Source organism: Gorilla gorilla, chromosome 4 (assembly GCF_029281585.2).
Source record: "Gorilla gorilla gorilla isolate KB3781 chromosome 4, NHGRI_mGorGor1-v2.1_pri, whole genome shotgun sequence".
Lineage (NCBI taxonomy): Eukaryota > Metazoa > Chordata > Mammalia > Primates > Hominidae > Gorilla > Gorilla gorilla.
Genome location: NC_073228.2, coordinates 31294361 through 31315915, shown reverse-complemented (window position 1 = coordinate 31315915; position 21555 = coordinate 31294361). Strand labels below are relative to the sequence as shown.

Sequence of the window (21555 nt, the reverse complement as noted above, 5' to 3'; positions counted from 1 at the left end):
GGGAGGATCACATGAGCTGAGGAGTTGGAGGTTGCAGTGAGCTATGATTGCACTACTGCACACCAGCCTAGGTAACAGCAAAACTGCCCCCCTCTGACGCCCCCACTAAAAAGAAAGCCTATGAGGCTCATAATATTCATTTTTTTTTTTTTTTTGGAGACGGAGTCTTGCTCTGTTGCCCAGGCTGGAATGCAGTGGCGCGATCTCGGCTCACTGCAAGCTCCGCCTCCCAGGTTCTCGCCATTCTCTGCCTCAACCTACCGAGTAGCTGGGACTACAAGCGCCAGCCACCACGCCTGGCTAATTTTTTGTATTTTCAGTAGAGATGGAGTTTCACCATGTTAGGATGGTTTCCATCTCCTGACCTCATGATCCGCCCTCCTCGGCCTCCCAACGTGTTGGGATTACAGGCCTGAGCCACTGTGCCCCGCCCATATTATTCCTTCTACAATTTACAAAGGATGAAACAATGAAGGCACAGAAATTTACCAAGAAATGTAAAACTCAGCTAGTGTTCATCCTATTTGTAAATGGCACCACTCAGCTGATCAAGCCCAAAACACAGAAAACATCTTTTTTTTTTTTTTTTTTCTAACACCTTTAAGGTTTGTTGGATTTGAACATCCTTGATTCTTTTCGTTTGGGTCCGGAGTTGGTTCCTTCCGGTGGATTCGTGGTCTGACTTCAAGAACGAAGCCGAGGACCTTCTCGTTGAGTGTTACAGCTCTTAAAGGTGGCATGGACCCAAAGAATGAGCAGCAGCAAGATTTATTGTAAAGAAGGAAACAACAAAGCTTTTAGCTTTCCACAGAGTGGAAGGGGCCTGGAGCAGGTTGCCGCTGCTGGGGGGAGTGGCCAGCTTTTATTCCCTTATTGTCCCTGCCCATGTTCCGTTTCTGTCCTAGCACAGTGCCCTTTCTTCAGTCTTCCCCACGATTAGCTTTTAGACTCCTGCTGATTGGTACGTTTTACAGAGCACTGATTGGTGCATTTTACAGAGCACTGATTGGTGCATTTTACAGAGTGCTGATTGGTGCATTTTACAATCCTCTTGCTAGCTACAGAGCGTTGATTGGTGCGTTTTTACAGATCACTGAATGGTGCATTTTACAATCCCCTTGCTAGCTACAGAGTGCTGATTGGTGCGTTTTCCAATCGTAGCTACAGAGTGCTGACTGGTGTGTTTTACAATCCTCTTGTAAGACAGAAAAGTTCTCCAAGTCCCCACTCTACCCAGGAAGTCCAGCTGGCTTCACCTCTCACCTTCATCCTGTAACCGAGTCCAAACTTGTTCTGCTCACTGCATGACAGCCAAGGGGTGAAGAGTCAAGGAGTTAGAGCAAGGATAGTAACTTTATTTCTGAGAGCTAGCAAACCCGGAAAATTGCAGAATAATGTACTAAAGAACCATATTTTTGGCTGGGCATGGTGGCTCACGCCTGTAATTCCAGCACTTTGGGAGGCCAGGGCAGGTGGATCATGAAGTCAGGAGTTCAAGACCAGCCTGGCCAAAATGGTGAAACCCCGTCACTACTAAAAATGCAAAGAATTAGCCAGGCGTGGTGGCGGGTGCCTGTAATCCCAGCTACTCAGGATGCCGAGGCAGAATAATTGCTTTAACCCGCGAGGTGGACGTTGCAGTGAGCCAAGATCGACACACTGCACTCCAGCCTGGTGACACAGTGAGACTCCATCTCAAAAAAAAAAAAAAAAGTTGGAGTCTTGCTCTGTCGCCCAGGCTGGAGTGCAGTGCCTTGATCTTGGCTCACTGCAACCTCCACCTCCCGGGTTTAAGTGGTTCTCCTGTCTCAGCCTCCCAAGTAGCTGGGACTACAGGTGCACACCACCACGCCCAGCTAATTTTTGTATTTTTAGTAGAGACGGGGTTTCTTCATGTTGGTCAGTCTGGTCTTGAACTCCTGATCTCAGGTGATCCACCTATTTCGGCCTCCCACAGTGCTGGGATTAGAGGTGTGAGCCATCACGCCCAGCCTGAAGAACCATCTTAAGTTAGTACACATTTCAGGCTCTTTTTGTGTTAAGGGCAGGGGGAAGAAGAGAGGGTTTGAATCAAGGGGTGACTGATGACCGTAGACATCTGGGCGCCAGCAAGGGTTCCTCAAGGCCTGAAGCCTCTCTGTTACTGGTCAGGTCACAATACCTTCTCAAACTCTCAACATTGTTACCTGTGTGTACACCCTCCTTTTCTCCTTGGGGGTTAGTTTTGGGAAGGGACTATTACCATCCTTGCTTTAAAGTTAAACTATAAATTCCTCCCTTGGTTAGCTTAGTCTATGTGCAGAGATAAGCAAAAGCAGTTAACTTAGATATCACCGATGGGTGGGAGTGGGGAGTTTAGGAGCAAAATGGAGTTAGTCATGCTAGGCCTCCTTTTCAATGTTACAATTCCACATTATCAAGTTATTTCAATCCCACATTATCAAGTTATTTCAATATTTCCAAATATATTCTTCTTCTTTTTTTTTTTTTTGAGTGAGAGTTTTGCTCTGTCGCCCAGAGGCTGGAGTGCAGTTGCACGATCTCGGCTCACTGCAACCTTCACATCTCGGATTCAAGCGATTCTCCTGCCTCAGCCTCCTGAGTAGTTGGGATTACAGGCGTGCACCATCAAAACCCGCTAATTTTTGTATTTTTAGTAGAGACAGAGTTTCACAATGTTGGCAAGGCTGGTCTTGACCTCCTGACCTCAAGTGATCCGCCCCTCTCAGCCTCCCAAAGTGCTGGGATTACAGGTGTGAGCCACTGTGCCCGGCCTTTTCTTTCATTTCTTTTTTTTAAATTTTTTAAAATTTTATGTATGTATGTATGTATGTATGTATGTATGTATGTATCTATCTATCTATCTATCTATCTATCTATCTATCTATCTATCTATCTATCCCGCCTAGGCTTCCCAAAATGTTGGGATTGCAGGCGTGAGCCACCACGCCCAGCCCACCACGCCTGTTAATAAGCTATACCCTCACGGACCTGTCATTGGCATTAAATTTGATAATACATTAGAGTATTGTATATGAAGTATACGAAGGCCTGTGCTGAGTGTTCAAGAAGTCAGTCAGTATTATTCTACTTATATTAATAAATGTAACTGATGAAATGACAATGGCGAGATCTCGATCTTCAACAATAAGGGAGATGGAAACTGAGGCAAGGAAGGGGTCAGGCGTGGTCTAGAAACCTAGCTCAAATTGTTGAAATTACCGGCCGTGCCCCTTATTCAGATCAACCCCTCCTCGGCTGATCGCCGGCGCGAGCCAGCGTAGGCTCCCGGAAGGTAAACACATCGCCAAGGGCTGGGCAGAAGGCGGGTGTGGGACGGGTGAGTGGCCAGCTAAAAGTGATTGGCAGCTGCCATGTCCACGTGCTCCGAGCTTGGAACCAGCTGTCGCGAGAATTCGATGTAAACAGACCAGTCTCCCTGTCCTCCGGCTCCAACCTGAAACGCTCACGTGAGCGGGACAGGAGTCTGGATCATGTTGCTTTTCTTTTCAAAGCCACGAAGGTTCTGTCTTCCAAAAAAAAATGTACATGTTCGTAATTATTCCCCAGCTGCCTGCGTTTGCAACCGAACCTGACACCTCGGCTTCACCCGAACTTACATGCTGTTGTGTTGTCCCTCCAGCCCCAGTGGATTGGACACATTCAGGAGGCGGGTCCGCCTCTTTCCTACTTGCTGGTTGGCGAAGCTGACCTCCAAGGGCGGTGCCCGGCCATAGCCGGTTTGCTTCTGGGATTGGCTAGAGGGGGTGGTTCCGCTGAGGCGTGGTAGGAAGTGGCTGCCGTCAATCACGCGGGGAGACTCCAAACAGTGAGCCTAGAGCTGGAGACTAGCGTTAACCGGCGGGGCGGCCGGTGAGAGGGCTGGCAGGGCTTTGGCTTTGGGGAGGCTTGGGGAGGACGAGGGACTGGCGGCGTGAGGGGACTGGGTCGGGCTGGCAGGAATTCGACAGGAGAGAGGTGTCGATACCGGAGGGGGAGGGGAACAGTGCAAGGGGCCGGAGGGCGGGCGGGGGCAGCGGTGGCTCCGTGTTGGAGGTTAAGTGGGCAGCGCCGTACGAGTGTCTTTCAGGAGACTGGGGCCTGAGTGGCTGGCGAGGGTCGTCCCCAGGAGACAGGGCCCTTAAAGGGCAGGGCTTGGGAGACTGTGGTTGGAGAAAGCACGAATGGGATGAGAATGAGAGGGCTGAGGGGCTGGAGGTGCAGGTACCCTCTGAGGAGGTGGTGGCTCTGCTCCTTGGGGCAGAGGGTGTTTTGGTTGTAGGAGGTGGGGCGCACAGGTTTAGAGTTTTCACATCAGGTGTGAATGCTTCCTACTTAAAAATGATGGTTTTCGGTGCCTTCAAGATGAGTTCCAGGTTGTGGGCTTCCCTGAGCCCTGTAAGAGATCTTTGATATTGCTGTCAGTCCTCTTTTAACCTTAACCAAGCCGACTCCATGCTCTTAAAATCTCAGTGATTCAGAGGGTCATGAAACATTCTAGGATCAGGATTTATGATGTGACGGGAAAGGGTAAAGGGCTGTAACAACGTATTAGTTTATGTTAGTTATTTGACTACTTGCTACTAGTCAAATAATTACTTGACTTATTTGTTATAGTAGCAGGGGGTTACGAATGTGATTTGAATTGTGATTTACTCATAGATTCCCAACAGGTTTAATTGGAAGGTAGAGTGGTATCATGTCACTTGTTCCGTTTGGTCTTGAAATATTGTACCATGTGTATTTTCACTATCTCAACATAAAATTGCAGTAAATTCCCATCCCATGATCTGGTTCTCTCACCCTTGTAATTTATGTTAACAACAGACCAAGGGGTACAGCAGGAGTCTTCCTTACATTGTTTTGTGGTTCTGAGACCTGGTCCTATTAAAAAACAAAACAGGATGGGCGCGGTGGCTCAAGCCTATAATCCCAGCACTTTGGGAGGCTAAGGCGGATGGATTGCTTGAGCTCAGGAGTTCGAGACCAGCCTTGGCAACATGGTGAAACCCCGTCGCTACAAAAAAAATATAAAATTTAGCTCGGCATGGTGGCGCTTGCCTGTAATCCCAGCTACTCAGGAGGCTGAGGCAGGAGAATTGCTTGAGCCTGGGAGGCGGAGATTGCCATGAGCAGAGATCGTGCCACTGAACTCCAGCCTGGGCGACAGAGCGAGACTCTATCTCAAAAATAATAGTAACCCCCCAAACCCCTCATTATAATTTGAAAAAAATTAAAAACCTACTTCCTCCTTTTTTCCCTTTCTGGTGTAACAGGAATTTCTGGGAAAGTTTCCTACATTTGAGGCATTTTTGACAAGGGATCTCTAGTGAGTAATCATAAATCTTCCTCCCTACCCCCAACAACGATCCATGTTTTTCTGTTTTTTGTTTGTTTGTTTGTTTGTTCTGGAAACAGGTTTTATGAATGAAGCTATGGCTACAGATTCCCCAAGAAGACCCAGTCGTTGTACTGGTGGAGTTGTGGTTCGCCCCCAGGCTGTCACGTAAGCACATTTCAGATAAACCCAATAGCTGAAGAAAAGATTACTCAGAATACTAACTAACATTTAGGTTTTCTTTATGAACCGTGGTTACTTTTGTAAAAATCTTTTAACTGTTGGCTTTATGGGATGAATAATAATAATTGCCAAGACCAAATGAAGAATTGGAGAGTTAAGTTGATGTATTCAGCACATTTACAGAGTACGTGAAGAGCACTATGCTAAATCCTGAAGAGCAGTGTTTTCAAACTCCAGGTTTAACAAATTAGTGGATTGTTAAATCAGTTTAGTGGGTCAGGAGTTGTAGTAGAAAATGAAATAGAGGCCGGGCGCAGTGGCTCATGCCTGTAATCCCAGCACTTTGGGAGGCCCAGGCAGGCGGATCACGAGATCAGGAGATCGAGACCATCCTGACTAAAACGGTGAAACCCTGTCTCTACTAAAAATACAAAAAATTAGCCGGGTATGGTGGCCCCTGTAGTCCCAGCTACTCGGGAGGCTGAGTCAGGAGAATGACGTGAACCTGGGAGATGGAACTTGCAGTAAGCTGAGATCGCGCCACTGCACCCTAGCCTGGGCGACACAGCAAGACTCTGTCTCCAAAAAAAAAAAAAAAAAAAAAAGAAAGAAAATGAAATAGAATATAATAGAAAATTAGAAAATATAGCTGAGAGTTTGTATTGTTTCATGACATGCACATAGATATGTTCATGTGTACGTATGTATTTACCAGACGGTGATGTAAAATGTATCTCTTTTAACTTTTAAGTTCAAGGGTACATGTGCAGGTTTGTTATACAGGGAAACTCATGTCACAGGGGTTTGTTGTACAGATTATTTCATCACCCAGGTATTAAGCATAGTCCCCATTAGTTATTTTTCCTGACCCTCTCCCCGCTCCCACCCAACTCTGATAGGCACCAGTGTGTGGTGTTCCCGTCTATGTATCCTTGTGTTATCTATAAAAGGAATCTCTTAGTCTAGGTCTCCATCAGAAAGTTTCAAAGTAAGTGTCATAGTATATTTCTCTGTTTTTGGCATTCTTTGACAAAGAATGTCTATACTTACTAGAGTGAGTTTATAATCTAATATGGTTTGAAGATATGTATACTTTTTATTTTTTTTAGATGGAGTCTCACTCTGTTGCCCAGGTTGGAGTGCAGTGGCGCCATCTCGGCTCGCTGCAGCCTCCACCTCCTCCTCTGCCTCCCAGATTCAAGCGATTCTCCTGCCTTGGCCTCCCGAGTAGCTGGGATTACAGGCGAGCGCCACCAGGCCTGGCCAATTTTTGTATTTTTAGCAAAGACGGGGTTTTGCCATTTGGCCAGGCTGGTCTTGAACTCCTGGCCTCAGGTGATCTGCCTGTCTTGGCCTCCCAAAGTGCTAGAATTACATGTGTGAGCCACCGTGCCTGGCCAAAGATATGTATACTTGAAGGCTGACATGGGAGAATTGCTTGAAACCAGGAGTTTGACACCAGCCTGAACAACATCCCGAGACCCTCATGCCTTAAAAAAATACAAAAATTAGCCAGGCATTGTGGCAGGCGCCTGGAGCCTTAGCTACTCGGGAGGCTGAGACGGGAGGATCACCTCGGCCCAGGAGCTTGAAGCTGTGGTAAGCTGTGATTGTGCCATTACACTCCAGCCTAGGTGACAGAGTGAGACTGTGTCTTAAAAAAAATATATGTCTGGGCGCAGTGGCTCATGCCTGTAATCCCAGCATTTTGGGAGGCTGAGGTGGGCGGATCACCTGAGGTTGGGAGTTCGAGACCAGCCTGACCAACGTGGAGAAAACCCGTCTCTACTAAAAATACAAAACTTAGCTGGGCGTGGTGGCAATAGCCTGTAATCCCAGCTACTTGAGAGGCTGAGGCAGGAGAATCGCTTGAACCCGGGAGGCGGAGGTTGCAGTGAGCTGAGATCGTGCCATCTCACTCCAGCCTGGGGGACAAGAGCAAGACTTCATTTCCAAAAAATAAGAAAAATAAATAGATATATTTTATATGTATATATATTATTCATTTTTTTTTCTTTTTTTGAGATGCAGTCTCGCTCCATTGCCCAGGCTGGAGTGCAGTGGCATGATCTCGGCTCACTGCAACCTCCGCCTTCTGGGTTCAAATGATTCTCTTGCCTCAGCCTCCCAAGTAGCTGGGATTACACATGTGGATCACCACGCCTGGCTAATTTTTGTATATATATATATTTTTTTTGAGACAGAGTTTCGCTCTTTTTGCCCAGGCTGGAGTGCGATGGCACAATCTCGGCTCACCGCAACCTCCGCCTCCTGGGTTCAAGCGATTCTCCTGCCTCAGCCTCCCGATTAGCTGGGATTACAGGCATGCGCCACCATGCCTGGCTAATTTTGTATTTTTTAGTAGAGACAGGGTTTCTCCATGTTGTCCAGGTTGGTCTCAAACTCCCAACCTCAGGTGGTCCGCCTGCCTCAGCCTCCCAAAGTGCTGGGATTACAGGTGTGAGCCACCGTGCCCGGCCTAATTTTTGTATTTTTGGTAGAGATGGTGTTTCATCAAATTGGCTAGGCTGAAGCAAACAAGTAAATAAGTAAAATAATGACAGGCTGTGATTGTGCACAGTGTACTACAATGGAGAGTGACAAAGGAGAATACATACAAGGCTGTCCCGGAAGCTCTCTCAAAGGAGGCAGCACTTAACCTGGAGAACTAAAAGGAAGGGAAGGGGATGGGAAGGAATCCAGATAGAAAGAAAAGTGGTGTAAAGGTCTTGATTCAAAGAAGAACTTGGTGTGTGCTAGGAATTGAAGTTGCATATGGCTGAATCAGAATAAGGAGAGTGGCAAAAAATGAGGTTGGAGAGGTAGCCTAATAATTTTCTTTTTTAGGCCTAATCGATTTTTGTAGGTCTCTAGGGCATATTGCTTTTTTAATAGGATTTATGATAAACCATATTATTTTCAAGTGTGATTTTTCACATCTCTTGAAATGGATTTGAATTAGTATTTTGATTTTTTCGTTGTTGTTTTTTTGAGACGGAGTCTTGCTTTTTTGCCCAAGCGGGAGTGCAGTGGCGCGGTCTTGACTCACTGCAACCTCCACCTCCTGGGTTCAAGTGATTCTCCTGCTTCAGCCTCCCGAGCAGCTGAAATTACAGGGTGCACCACCAGGACCAGCTAGTTTTTGTATATTTAGTAGCGACAGGGTTTCACCATGTTGGCCAGGCTGGTCTTGAACTCCTGACCTCAAGTGATCCACTCACCTCGGCCTCCCGAAGTGCTGGGATTACAGGTGTGAGCTACCACGCCTGGCCTAAAATAGTATTTTGAAGAAATTGTTTTTTTCCACTTGCTGAAATTTACGTACTTTGTATTTAAAATACATTAATTTCGTGTCCTTACTTAATTAACAATGTTATTTTTTCCCCTTCCCTTTTTTTGTTTGTTTTTTAGAGATGGGGTCTTGCTATGTTGCCTAGCCTGGCTGCCAACTCCTGGGTTCAACTCCACCTCAGCTTCCTAAATAGCTGGGACTATAGGCACATGCTACTGCATCCAGCTTTCCCTCATTTTTATGCATTTCAGTTTTTTTCCATGTCTTTTCTATACCAAAAGTTCTGTAAAGGCTTAATAGCTTCTTCTAATGCCTGTATCTACCAGAAAATGTAGACTTACCTGCTATATACAGGTAAGGGACTAGGTTCATAACCAATTTAAGGAGAAGGTCACTAGATAGTGAGTCATCAGCAATAGTTTTACTTGCTCTAATTAGGGCATTCTTCTGCTCTGACTCAAGAGGAAGGTCCTACCTTAGGTCTCTGTCATCACTCCTCCAAATATGACTTAGAAGCTATCTCTATCAAATTAGGAGAGCATGACTTTTAAAAAGAGATAATGTTTAAAAATGTTAAAAGCCCATTTACCTTTAATAACATATATAAAGACCCATGAAACGAGAAAGTAGTTTAGCAGAAATATCAGGTGATAAGAGTTAGCCTTTTTTTTTTTTTTTTTGCCTTTTTTGAATATTATGAGTGATGCCTGTAATCCCAGTACTTTGGAAGACTGAGGCGGGAGGATCGCTTGAGCTCAGAAGTTTGACACCAGCCTGGGCAACATGGTGAAACACCGTCTCTACAAAAAATACAAAAATTAGCTGGGCATGGTGGCGCATGTCTGTAGTCCCAGCTACTTGGGAGCCTGAGGTGGGAGGATTGCTTAAGCCCTGGAGGTCGAGGGAGCAGTGAGCCGAGATCGCACCACTGCACTCCAGCCTGGGTGACAGAGTGAAACCTTGTCTCAAAACAAAACAAAACAAAACAAACAAAAAAACCCCAAAAAACAAACAACAACAACAAAAAACAAGTGACTTTATTAAGGCTTGTAAATAGAGCTTTTTTCATGTTCTATATTAAGCTCTCCTGACCAGTGTTGTCCATTTCACCCTTTTCCAGAGAACAGTCCTACATGGAAAGTGTTGTGACTTTTCTGCAGGATGTTGTGCCACAGGTAAGTGTCTATATGTGCTTTCGGCTTTGCCTTTGGTCAGAAGAGCTCTGAAATGTTTGGTTTCCTAAACTTGACACTAGTACCAGCAACTTCCTAGAGGTTTTTGATGTTTTAGCATCCTGAGCATTCGTAGGGTGGGACTACATTATTGTTTAGATGTGCCGCAGTGTTGTGATGACAGTGGCATAAATATTATTCCTTAGGACTTTGCCTTCCTAAGAGGAATCAAGGTGAATTGTTAGTAGAGATTTGAGACCTGGGACTTTCGTAGGTTTCTATTTTCTTGTCCTATTTAAGTGTTGCCTGCCAGAAGGGAGAAAAGCAATATACACTCTGCACTCCTTAACTAGATATTAGCTAAGTATTGTACCTGAACACAAATCTACATCTCTTTTATATTGAGCAGCATTTTTATGCCAACTAAGGTATCCTGTTACTCTAACTGATAAGAGATTAAGTCTTTTACTGTTCCTTTTATATAAATATGAGAATAAAGAATGAGAATAGCCTTACTGGGATTATCTAGTATACTATTGCCAAACTTAACATAATTATCACTTGGCATACTTATTAAAAGTAATAATTTCCTCTCTCAGAGTCTTAACACAGTTGATTTGGGATGGTAACTGGTAACTTGTAGCAATAGTAAGAATCTCAGGTGATTCTTATGAAATGGTACCTTTGGGAAGCACTGTTCTAGTGGGACTACTGAAGGGAAAGGTTTCCATACTTTCTCCTTATGGTTGTAGTCTTCCTTGACTACCATGGGTATCTGTAACTGGAGTGTTCAAAAAGGACATTCATAGATCCAGTGTCCCAGCTTTATGAGAGGATCCTAGAAAACACAGTGCCTTCAACCTGAAAAGCTGAGTGGGAAAAAAAGGAGAAAAGAAACAGTGTTATGGTAATATAGTAGAAGGAAAATTAAATTCAGTGGAGGACATCAAAGAAGGCTTAATGAATGAGATGCCATCTGAATTGAGGAATAGAGTGGAATAAAATCCAACAACGATAAATTTAGTGAGAATGTAATGGGGACAACAGGATCCTAGTAGGTGTTTGCTTTATTTGGCAGAGACGTTATAACTTAACATTTTGCACATTAGGCTTAGAGTAGCTTAGTGATTAAGAACATAGACTTTGGGCTGGGTGCGGTGGCTTACGCCTGTAATCCCAGCACTTTGGGAGGCTGAGGCGGGTGGATCACCTGAGGTCAGGAGTTCAAGACCAGCCTGACCAACATGGAGAAACCCCGTCTCTACTAAAAATACAAAAATTAGCCGGGTGTGGTGGTGCATGCCTGTAATCCCAGCTACTCAGGAAGGCTGAGGCAGGAGAATCACTTGAACCCGGGAGGCGGAGGTTGCGGTGAGCCGAGATCGCATCATTGCACTCCAGTCTGGGCAATAAGAGTGAAACTCCGTCTCAAAAAAAAAAAAAAAAAAAAAGAGCATAGACTTTGATATTAGATCTGACTTTATATTTCAGCTCTGCATCTTACTAGTTTTAGACAAGTTACTGAACCTTTCTAAACATCAGTATCCTTATGTGTAAACTCGGGTTAATCATCTTATTCATCATGGGTTTGTTTTGAGGCTTAAAGGGTGTCATGTATATAAAGCATAAAATGAAGCAAAGCAAATACTAAGTAGTCTTTCCTGGAGGGAGCTTGAGACTGGAGATCCAGGGTAGAGATGTAGATTTTTGGTGTACAATCGTAGTTGAAATAATCAGATGAACCAGATACATTACAATTTCTAATTGTAATGGTGAGATGTCATTTTAGCACCTACTGACCATAGGTTGCTTAGGAAAGCAATAATAGGAGTAACTTTTTGTTATATTAGACATTTTTTTTTTTGAGACAGAGTCTCACTCTATTCCCAGAGTGGAGTGCAGTGGCATGATCTTGGCTCACTGCAAGCTCTGCCTCCCGGGTTCATGCCATTCTGCTGCCTCAGCCTCCCGAGTAGCTGGGACTACAGGCGCCCACCGCCACACCTGTCTAATTTTTGTATTTTTAGTAGAGACGGGGTTTCACTGTGTTAGCCAGCATGGTCTCCATCTCCTGACCTTGTGATCTGCCTGCCTCGGCCTCCCAAAGTGCTGGGATTACAGGTGTGAGCCACCGCGCCCGGCCTATATTGGACATTTTTTCTACTGTTTGGTTGACATGAGAACAGTGCTTTCTAACATTTTTTTCCCCACATTTAATTCAGAGTCCTGCATTGGTACTTTGTGGTCAGACATTAAAAAATAATGTTTTCTGCCAATATTGTGTTCTACCTCCTGCTCTATTCTGGGAATCATCAAATTCATGGAGCCTAGGTATTCTCTGGGTCTGCAAATATCCTCCTAAAGAGAGAACATGTGTTGTTGGACTGGTAGCAGCTTCTTTAGCTATCACTCATTGAATTCTAGTTGTGATAACATTGATGGATGGTAGTTGCACTTGGCTGTGTCTTGATCTAATAATTTCACTTATGAAAATTTATTTATTTAATTTTTTTTTTTTTGAGATGGAGTTTCACTCTTGTCGCCCAGGCTGGAGTGCAATGGCATAATCTCGGCTCACTGCAACCTCTGCCTAACAGTTTCAAGCGATTCTCCTGCCTCAGCCTCCTGAGTAGCTGGGATTGCAGGCATGTGCCACCACGCCCGGCCAATTTTTGTATTTTTAGTAGAAACGGGGTTTCACCATGTTAGCCAGGCTGGTCTTGAATTCCTGACCTCAGGTGATCCTCCTGCCTTGGCCTCCCAAAGTTCTAGGATTACAGGCGTGAGCCACTGCACCTGGCCGAAAATTTATTTTAAAAAATAATTCAACAAAGAAAAAGTTAAAGCTTAGAACTTTTCAGTATATATGAAATTTTTACATTTTCAGTGTAAAAACTTGTAACCAGCTTAAATGTCAGTTAATACTCAAGCAAATGATGATATATCATGGTCCCTATAGAATAATTTACTATAAATAAAAATTATGACAATAGTACACTATGGAAATTATTTTCTCTACAGTGAGAAAATAAGACAACATACAGAATGACACCTACGATGATTATAGCTATGTTATATAAAATTCAAAAATAACTTTGTACTTATGAGTGTGTGTATGTGTGTTAGAAACCAGTGTTGAAATATAAAAGAAGTAAATAAATCTTTTCAGTAGTGAGGTGAAAGTTTTGACTCTAAATAAGAGGGCTAAATCGGTTGCTGTTGTTTGAAGAAGGGCTTTTAATCAGTGCTGGGGGAAAAGGAAAAAAATGTGTGGCAGTACATTGACCTCTATAAAGACATCAGGTGATCCTGGGTGTGGTGGCTCACACCTGTAATCCCAGCACTTTGGGAGGCCTAGGCGGGCAGATTGCTTGTGCCCAGGAGTACCAGACCAGCCTGAGCAACATGGTGAAACCCCATCTCTACAGAAAGTACAAAAATTAGCTGGGTGTGGTGGTGCACACCTGTAGTCCCAGCTATTTGGGAGGCTGACATGGGAGGACCGCTTGAGCCCAGGAGGCGGAGGTTGCAGTGAGCTGAGATCATACCACTGCACTCCAGCCGGGGTGACAGAACCAGACCCTGTCTCGAGAAATACAAAAACAGAAACCCAAAAACAACTTTTTTTTTTTAAAGACATCAGGTGAAAGGTAGAAGGGCAATGGGTGAGTCTGTGTCTTACTGAGAATAAAATATCTAAGCATGGGAAAAGGAGATCATAAGAGGCAAAAAATGACGTGATTCACCTTTGTGCAAAGCTGTAGTAAGGAACACACGAAGCAGAGCTCAGGTGCTTCGGTTGTCTTCCCAGAATTTTCTCAAAAATTCTGAGTAAAAAACACCATGTCCACTAAGGAGAGAGGAAACTTGAAGACATAGCGAAAGCATATAAGCCTCATTTTGTAAGACTTATTTCCCCCTCACAGGGAAAGCAAAAAGAGGTTCAAGAATCCCAATACACTGAAAGACCTTCTTTGACCTTGTTTTGTTCTGCATCTCACTCAAATCAAATGTCGCAAAGGAATAAGTCTGCTAAGCTGAAGAAGAATTTGAAAATGTTATTGCTTCACCACGTTAAAGGAAAGGAAAGCCTGATACAGGAAAAAAGGAAGTTGTCCTAAATGCAGGGTAGCATCCTGGATTGGATCCTGGAGCAGAGAAAGGACATTAGTGAGAAAGCTTGTGAAATCCAAATAATGTCTGGGGTTTAATAGTAATGCACCAGTGTTACTTTTGTAGTTTCGAGAAATGCAAATGTTAGATTTAATTAGATTAGATAATATTAGGGGAGAATTTTCTTTTTTGAGACAGGGTCTTGCTCTCACCCAGGCTGGAGTACAGTGGCACTATCATGGCTCACTGCGGCCTCAATTTCCCAGATTCAGGTGATCCTCCCATCTCAGCCTCCCTGGTAGCTGTGACTACAGGTGCATGCCACCATGCCCAGATTTTTTTTCTGTAGAGATGAGGTTTCTCCATGTTGCCCAAGCTGGTGTTTTTTAAAAAAGGTATGTTAGGCAGGGCATGGTGGCTCACCCGTGTAATCCCAGCACTTTGGGATGCCGAGGCGGGGCGGATCACCTGAGGTCAGGAGTTCAAGACCAGCCTGGCCAACATGGTGAAACCCCGTCTCCACTAAAAATACAAAAAATTAGCTGGGCGTGGTGGCACACGCCTGTAGTTCCAGCTACTTGGGAGGCTGAGGCAGGAGAATCACTTGAACCCGGGAGGTGGAGGGTACAGTGAGCCAAAATCATGCCACTGCACTCCAGCCTGGGTGATAGAGTGAGACTCTGTCTCAAAAAAAAAAAAAAAAAGAAAAGAAAAAAACATGCTTTATGGAGAGATGCCTCCTTTTGAATACTGTTGAATACTGTTGATACTTCATGCCGTTAATGCTTGTCTTTTGACCCTTGCAGGCTTCCAGGAAGCAGCTGATAGGTTGGGTCTAGAAGCTTGATAAGAGACTAAAAAAGTACAGTAATACTCACACCAGTATAATTGCCACAAACACCTAGCACTTAATAGTTAAAGGTAGTAGTTGTGTTTGTTTTCTAAGCCTTATTTGTTGACCAGTATAGCGGATGGTTAGTTTTTCATTTGCCTTTGAATTATAGTAATGCTTCAAAATAGATTGTGATCATTGTATTTTAGGTTTCTGCAGTTCTTTTTTTTGTGGGGGACAGAGTCTTGCTCAGTCGCCTAGGCTGGAGTGCAGTGGCACGATCTCTGTTCATTGCAATCTCTGCCTTCGAGGTTTAAGTGATTCTCGTGTCTCAGCCTCCCCAGTAGCTGGAATTACAGGCGTGCGCCACACCTCACCCAGCTAATTTTTGTGTTTTTAGTAGAGACAGAGTTTCGCCATGTTGGCCAGGCTGGTCTTGAACTCCTGGCCTCAAGTGGTCTGCCTGCCTTGGCCTCCCAAAGTGCTGAGATTACGGGTGCCTAGCCTGCAGTTCTTTTAATAAGTTAAAAACTCTTTTGACCAAGGTTATGAGACTCGTGGATAATATTCTTTGGGGGTAATAATGTTCTAAAATATTCTAGTTACCAAGATGTAGGGTTGGTGAAGTTGGAGAGGTATAGTGTTGGCTTTAAGTCACTTTGTTTTGAACATCAGTAATATTAAAGTTGTGAAATATGTTTATTCAAATGTTTCTGTTTACTATGCAGGCTTACAGTGGAACACCTCTAACAGAAGAAAAGGAGAAAATAGTCTGGGTCAGATTTGAAAATGCAGATTTAAATGGTATGGTTTTAACTTTTTTTGGGACATGTGAATTAATTGTTTGTTTGGAGTATCTGATTCCAAAAAGAGATCCTCTACTTTAGTCAGATTACTTTCTCTTATAGTAATTTTTCAGTTTTCAAAATAAAAGGTAGCATAACCGCAGTACAGAAACTTTAGAACTAATATTGTGTAATAAGCCTTAAAGTAACTATAACACAGTGTGTAAGTGTTAAACTTTGATGAAGTTAAAGTGAGTTAAAATTTTCTTAGGCAGAAAAATGGTTTTCTTAAAAAAGGAGTTATTCAAGTTTGGTCAGTTGTATAGGATTTATAACTGCAAAATAATCATTAGTGTTGAACTTTCTTGGCTTGAAAATTGTTTTTTTCTGAACAGAATTTTATGCTAGCCCAAGTACCTCATATAAGTGGAATCGTACAGTATTTGCCTTTTTGTAACTGGCTTATTTCACTTAGCATAATGTCCTCAACATTCATCTACATTGTAGCATAGGTCAGAATTTCCTTCCTTTTAAAGGCTGAATGAGGCAGGGCACAGTGGCTCACACCAGTAATCCCAGCACTTTGGGAGGCTGAGGCAGGAGGATCGCTTGATCTTAGGAGTTCAAGACCTGCCTGGGCAACATAGCGCGACCTTGTCTCTACAAAAACTTAAAAAATTAACTAGGCTTGGTGGTGTGTGCCTGTAGTTTCAGCTACTTGGGAGGCTGAGGTGGGAGGATTGCTTGAGCCTGGGAGGTCTAGGCTGCAGTGAGCCGAGATCGTGCCACTGCACTCCAGCCTGGGTGATGGAGTGCAACCCTGTCTAAAAATAAATAAATAAATACAGTTAAATAAGTAAGTAAATAAAAAAAATCATTTATAGAAGGCTGGATGGGCTGAGCACTTTGGCTCATGCTTGCAGTCCCAGCACTTTGGGAGGCTGAGGTGGGAGGATCACATGAGGTCAGGAGTTCAAGACCACCCCGGCCAACATGGTGAAACCTTGTCTCTACTAAAAATACAAAATTAGCCGGGCATAGTGGCACACTCCTGCAGCCCTAGCTGCTCAGGAAGCTGAGGCAGGAGAATCGCTTGAACCCAGGAGGTGGAGGTTGCAGTGAGCCGAGATTGTGCCACTGCATTCCAGCCTGGGCGACAGAGCGAGACTTTGTCTCAAAAAAACAAAAACAAAAACAAAAACAAAAACAAAAACAAAAACAAAAACAAAACAAAACGGAGTCTCACTCTGTCGCCCAGGCTGGAGTGCAGTGGAATGATCTTGGCTTACTGCAACCTGCGCCTCCTGGGTTCAGGTGATTCTCCTGTCTCAGCCCCCTGAGTAGCTGGGATTACAGGCGCTCGCCATCACGCCCAGCTAATTTTTGTATTTTTAGTAGAGACGAGGTTTCACCATGTTGGTCAGGCTGGTCTCGATCTCCTGACCTCAGGTAATTCACCTGCCTCGGCCTCCCAAAGTGCTGGGATTACAGGTGTGAGCCACTGCGCCCAGCCTCCTATCTCTTTGAGACTCTACTTTTGAGAATTGCTGGCTTATATAGTAATGCTGTTTTTAATGTTTTGAGGAACCACCATGGTTTTCCTCAGTGAATGTACCATTTTTCATTCCCACCAACAATGTACAAGGGTCCCAACTTCTCCACACCCTTTCCAACACTTGTTAGTTTCCTCTCTCTCTCTCTCTCTTTTTGATAGTAGCCATCCTAATGGGACTGGGTTGTGATTTTGATTTTGATTTTGCTGATGATTAGTAATGTTTAGCATCTTTTTATGTGCTTATTGGCCATTCATTTAGCTTCTTTGGAGAAATGGCTCTTCATGTCCATTGCCCATTTTTTAATTGTTTTTGTTTGTTTATTTAGTTTTAGGAGTTTTCTAAATATCCTGGGTATTAATTCCTTATTAGATATATGATTTAACAATATTTTCTCCTATCCTGTGAGTTGCCTTTTCCTTAAAGACTTTTCAAATATGAAGCCTTTTTTTTTAGAGCCACCATCCACGATGAGAAAGTCTGAGTGTCACTTTTACAGATTGGTTTCATTTGAATTTTGGACTCTCTATTAGCTTATTCTTTCAAATAATAACAATTTGTTGGGTCCTCTTTATGGAGAGTAAAACATTAGTTTTTAAGGGTGATTGTTTATGATATCCATGACAAATATTTTTTGAAATTTTTTTTCATTTTGGAACATTACAGTGACTGAAATTAGAAGTAGAAGCAGTAAAGCCCCACCCCAGTGTTTTTTATAGACTCTTCCTGCCATCTTTCTCTTTGAAAGCTTATTGTTTTTCTTTCTTTCTTTTCTTTCCTTTTTTTTTTTTTTCTGAGAGACAGGGTCTTGCTCTGTCACCCAGGCATGTAGCATGATACCGGCTCACTGTAACTTTGACCTTCTGAGTTCAAGCATTCCTCCCACTTCAGCCTGCCGAGTACCTGGGACTACAGGTGTATGCCACCATATCTGGCTAATTTTTTTTTTTTTTTGAGACAGAATCTTGCTCTGTTGCCCAGGCTGGAGTGCAATGGCACGATTTTAGCTCACTGTAACCTCTGCCTCCCGGGTTCAAGCAATTCTCCTGCCTCAGCCTCCCGAGTAGCTGGGATTACAGGTGCCCACCACTGTGCCCAGCTAATTTTTGTATTTTCAGTAGAAACAGGGTTTTGCCATGTTGGCCAGGCTGGTTTTAAACTCCTGACCTCAGGTGGTCCACCTGCCTTGGCCTCCCAAAGTGCTGGGATTACAGGCGTGAGCCACCGCGCCTGGCCAAACATTTTAATTTTTAAAAAATGTATTGATCATTGGCTGGGCGTGGTGGCTCATGCTTGTAATCCCAACACTTTGGGAGGCTGAGGTGAGCAGATCACAAGGTCAAGAGATCAGGACCATCCTGGCCAACATGGTGAAACCCCATCTTTACTAAAAAAACAAAAATTAGCCGGGCGTGGTGGCATGCGCCTGTAGTCACAGCTACTTGGGAGGCTGAGGCAGGAGAATCGTTTGAACACAGGAGGTGGAGGATGCAACAAGCCGAGACTGTGCCACTGCACTCCAGCCTGGTGACAGAGCGAGATTCCATCTCAAAAAAAAAAATTTATTGATCATTAAAAATTGAGACAAGGTCTCACTGTGTTGCCTAGGTGTCAAACTTCTGGGCTCAAGCCATCCTTCCATCTCAGCCTCCGAAAGTGTTGGGATTTTAGGCGTGAGCCACTGTGCATGGTCTTAATTTTTTTTTTTTTTTGGTAGAGATGAGGTGTTGCTGTGTTGCCCAGGCTGATCTTAAACTCAAGTGATCCTCCCACCTCGGTGTCCCAAAGTGCTGGGATTGCATGTGTGGGCAACAATGGCCATCATCATTTTAAAGTATATTGTCAGTATTATTAAATAATTTACATTGTTGTACAACCAGTCTTCAGAATTCTTCATTGTGCAAAACTGAAACTCTGTACCCATTGCACAACAACTCCACAGTCTCTACCTCCTCCCAGCCCCTGGCAACCACCACTCTACTTTCTATTTCTATGATTTTTAACTACTTTAGGGACCTCACATGGGTAGAATGATAGATTATTTGCCTTTTTGTGATTACCTATTTCACTTAACATAATGTTCTCAAGGTTCATTCATGTTGTAGCATGTGTCAGAATTTTCTTCCTTTTTAAGGCTGAATCATGCTTCATTGTATGTATATACCACATTTTTTTTTTTTTTTTTTTTTTTTTTGAGATGGAGTCTCGCTGTGTCACCCAGGCTGGAGTGCAGTGGCGTGATCTCAGCTCACTGAAACCTCCATCTCCCAGGTTCAAGTGATTCTCCTGCCTCGGCCTCCTTAGCATCTGGGACTACAGGCGTGCACCATCACACCTAGCTAATTTTTGTATTTTTGTAGAGACGGGGTTTCACCATGTTGGCCAGGATGGTCTCTTGACCTCGTGATCTGCCCACCTCGGCCTCCCAAAGTGTTGGGATTGCAGGTGTGAGCCACCGCAACAAGCCCTGTAACACATTTTATTTTATTCATTCATTTATTGAAAGACATTTGTGTTGCTTCTACCTTCTGGCTTTGTGAACAATGCTATAATGAACATGGGTGTACAAATATCTCTTCTAGTGGAATTGTTGTATCATATGGTAATTCTTTTTTAAATTTTTTGAGGAACCACCAAACTGTTTTCCATAGAAGATTTAAAATTTTATTTTTAGAGACAAGTCTTGCTGTGTCATTCAGGGTGGAATGCACTGAAATGATCACAGCTCACTTCAGCTTTGAACTGCTGGGCTCATATGATCCTCCTGCCTCAGCCTCCCAAGTAGCTAGCACTATAGGCACATGCCACCATGCCCAGCTTATTTTTAAATTTTTTGTAGAGATGAGGTCTTGCTATGTTGCCCAGGCTGATCTTGAACTACTGGCCTCAAGGAATCCTCCTGCCTCAGCCTCCTAAAGTGCTGGGATACAGGCATGAGCCACTATACTTGGGCTCATAGGGGATTTAAAAATAATCTACTCATGGATCTGGGAAAGATTGGGGCTTCATACTTTTAATCTTTGTCCACTTCTTGTCACTACTTCTGAATGTTTGCATCTCTTCTTTGACTTCTTTAACAAAGAGACGGTGCAGTGGTTACTCAAAGCTCTTTATTCATACCTTTATGATTATATGATACAATCAAAGAGGAAAAAGTATTCATTAGGAGATCCAGATGGCTCAGTCTGAGTCACTCTCCCATTATTGGAATAGTTGCTGTGGCCAAGGATGTAGTACTAGAATTGCTCAGCTGGTCATGTGCCTATCCCTGTGCTTGATGGAGGATAAGATAAGTTACCAGAATAGAGGGAGTTACAGAGTAGGAAGTGTGTGAGGTACACAAAGGTAATAGCTACTACAGCTGGGCACAGTTGCATGCACCTGTAGTCCCAGCTGCTCAGGAGGCTGAGGTAGGAGAATTGCTTGAGTCCAGGAGTTCTGAGCTATAATGTGCTATGCCGATTGGGTGTCTGCACTAAGTTCAGCATCAATATGGTGACTTCCCAGGAGTGGGGAACTACCAGGTTGCCTAAGGAGGGGTGAACCAGCCCAGTTCAGAAACAGTTAAAACTCCCATGCTGATCAGTAGTGAGATTGCATCAGTGAACAGCCACTGCAGTCCAGCCTGGGCAACATAGTGAGACCCCATCTCTAAAAGAAAATGCTGCTATAAGCTTCTATTGCTTTAGAAGCTTGGGTCCCTTAGCTACCTGAAGATGCCTCCTAGACATCCTCACATAGATGTCCCACAGATGCCTCAAACTCTGATTTCTTTTCCCATCTAGTTGTCTCTCCTTAGCAGCTGTGCACTGACCCTATTTACCTTTCAGGTCATTAAAGCCACAGAACTTTTCATGCCTCAGGATCTTTGCAAAGGGGACCCTCTAGGTGAAATGTTATTTTCTGCCCCTATCATTATTTACCTTTTAGAGTGTACAAAAATGACTTGAAAGGCTGGGCGCAGTGGCTCATGCCTGTAATCCCAGGACTTTGGGAGGCCAAGACGGGTAGATCACTTGAGCCCAGGAGTTCAAGACCAGCCTGGGCAACATGGCAAAACCCCATCTCTACAAAAAAATATTAAAAAATTAGCTGGGTATGGTGGTATGTCCCTGTAGTCCTACCTACTCGAGAGGCTGAGGTGGGAGGATTGCTTCAGCCCAGGAGGTCGAGGCTTCAGTGGGCTGCGTTTGTGTCACTGCACTTCAGACTGGGTGACAGGGCAAGACCCTACCTCTGAATGAATGAATGAATAAATGAGGGAGGGAAGGAGGGAAGGGAGGAAGG

The 21555-nt window shown here is 43.9% G+C and overlaps 1 protein-coding gene across 9 annotated transcripts in view; it reads left to right on the top strand.

The window, feature by feature from the left end:
• The first annotated feature begins 3733 nt into the window (after positions 1-3733).
• The window catches only part of BCAS3 (BCAS3 microtubule associated cell migration factor), a 709394-nt gene continuing 691572 nt past the window's right edge, over positions 3734-21555 (top strand). For 4 of the 9 annotated variants that reach the window (XM_019027606.4, XM_019027608.4, XM_019027607.4 and 1 more), the window contains exons 1-4: positions 3764-3873; positions 5419-5506; positions 9934-9988; positions 15659-15734. In XM_019027606.4, coding sequence (XP_018883151.1) covers positions 5424-5506; positions 9934-9988; positions 15659-15734 — 214 coding nt within the window. In that variant the 5' untranslated portion in view covers positions 3764-3873; positions 5419-5423. Of the gene's footprint in view, positions 3874-5418; positions 5507-9933; positions 9989-15658; positions 15735-21555 lie in introns of all 9 variants that reach the window. The other 5 variants (XM_019027609.4, XM_055386671.2, XM_019027610.4 and 2 more) reach the window with 4 other exon arrangements.